At 48.7% G+C, this 974-nt stretch overlaps 1 protein-coding gene and 1 long non-coding RNA gene across 2 annotated transcripts in view; one reads left to right on the top strand and one right to left on the bottom strand.

Annotated features, from left to right (window-relative positions):
* Positions 1-974, bottom strand: part of hdac5 (histone deacetylase 5) — a gene marked incomplete in the record, with an annotated part of 56,219 nt that overhangs the window by 2,734 nt on the left and 52,511 nt on the right. The window contains 2 exon segments of the mRNA XM_032538288.1: positions 38-119; positions 750-883. Coding sequence (XP_032394179.1) covers positions 38-119; positions 750-883 — 216 coding nt within the window.
* LOC116703568 (uncharacterized) overlaps positions 1-974 on the top strand; it is a 15,001-nt gene that overhangs the window by 8,373 nt on the left and 5,654 nt on the right. The gene's annotated exons all lie outside the window — the stretch shown is intronic.

Genomic DNA, 974 nt, shown 5'->3' with positions numbered 1-974 from the left:
GTGTGTGTGTGTGTGTGTGTGTGTGTGTGTGTCTTACTCTGGATCTCTATGACTCTCTCCAGCGAGGCCCAGGCTTTAGGACATGGCTGCTCCTGAGGCCACTGGAACCCAGAGTCACACTGAGAGAGACAGAGAGCGTCAGACACCAGGCTGACGGAGGACTAGAACAGCCCTGACTGGAGGCTTCTCTAACTGCATGTGTGCATGTGAGCCGCTGTGTCTAAAGGAATAGTTTAACATTTTCACTTGTTCCCTGTCCTTTCTAAGAGTCAGGTGAGCAGTCAAATATAAATCTAAATGTGTGTACACAACACAACCCGGTTATTCTCTTAACCGGGGGAAGACCAGACCCTGGTTACTGCGATGTGTGATGCTCCGCCCAGCTGCTGTTGGCGAAGAAATATTTCCAGCATGTAACACCATGGAATCCATATTGTCAGATATGTCAGGGAGAACCAGGCTAGTTGTTTCCCCATTTCCAGTCTGTATGCTAAGCTATGCTAACTAAGTCCTGACTCCAGCTCTGTACTTAACACACAGCTGTGACATAAGTCTTCTCATTTAACTCATACAGTGCATTTCCCAGAATGTTGAACTGTTCCTTTAACATTCAAATGGACAACGCTGCTGCAGTGAGAACAGAAAGTAGCTGCGTGTTTGTATTAGTCACCTCAAATCCCCACAGAGCTGGTCTTACCGCCAGCGCCATATTTCCATATTGTGCATAGAGATGGTAATAACTCTCTCACCGGGTCTCCCAGCAGCGCAGCGACGCAGGCCTCCGACGCGTCACAGATGGCTGTGAGGTCGTGACCGCCCTCCAGCGCCATGACGACGCGCCCGCCCGCCAGACCCATCAGCAGCTGCGTCAGCTGACCGAAGCCTACCACAACACACACCCATCACAGTTAAGAAACACTCAGTCAAAATAGGGCTAATTAGTAGTACTAATAATAATGATATAAATATTTTTA

This window comes from Etheostoma spectabile, chromosome 15 (genome assembly GCF_008692095.1).
Source record: "Etheostoma spectabile isolate EspeVRDwgs_2016 chromosome 15, UIUC_Espe_1.0, whole genome shotgun sequence".
Classification (NCBI taxonomy): Eukaryota; Metazoa; Chordata; class Actinopteri; order Perciformes; family Percidae; genus Etheostoma; species Etheostoma spectabile.
Note: the sequence above shows the minus strand (reverse complement) of the source record. Positions and strands in the feature narration are given on the sequence as shown.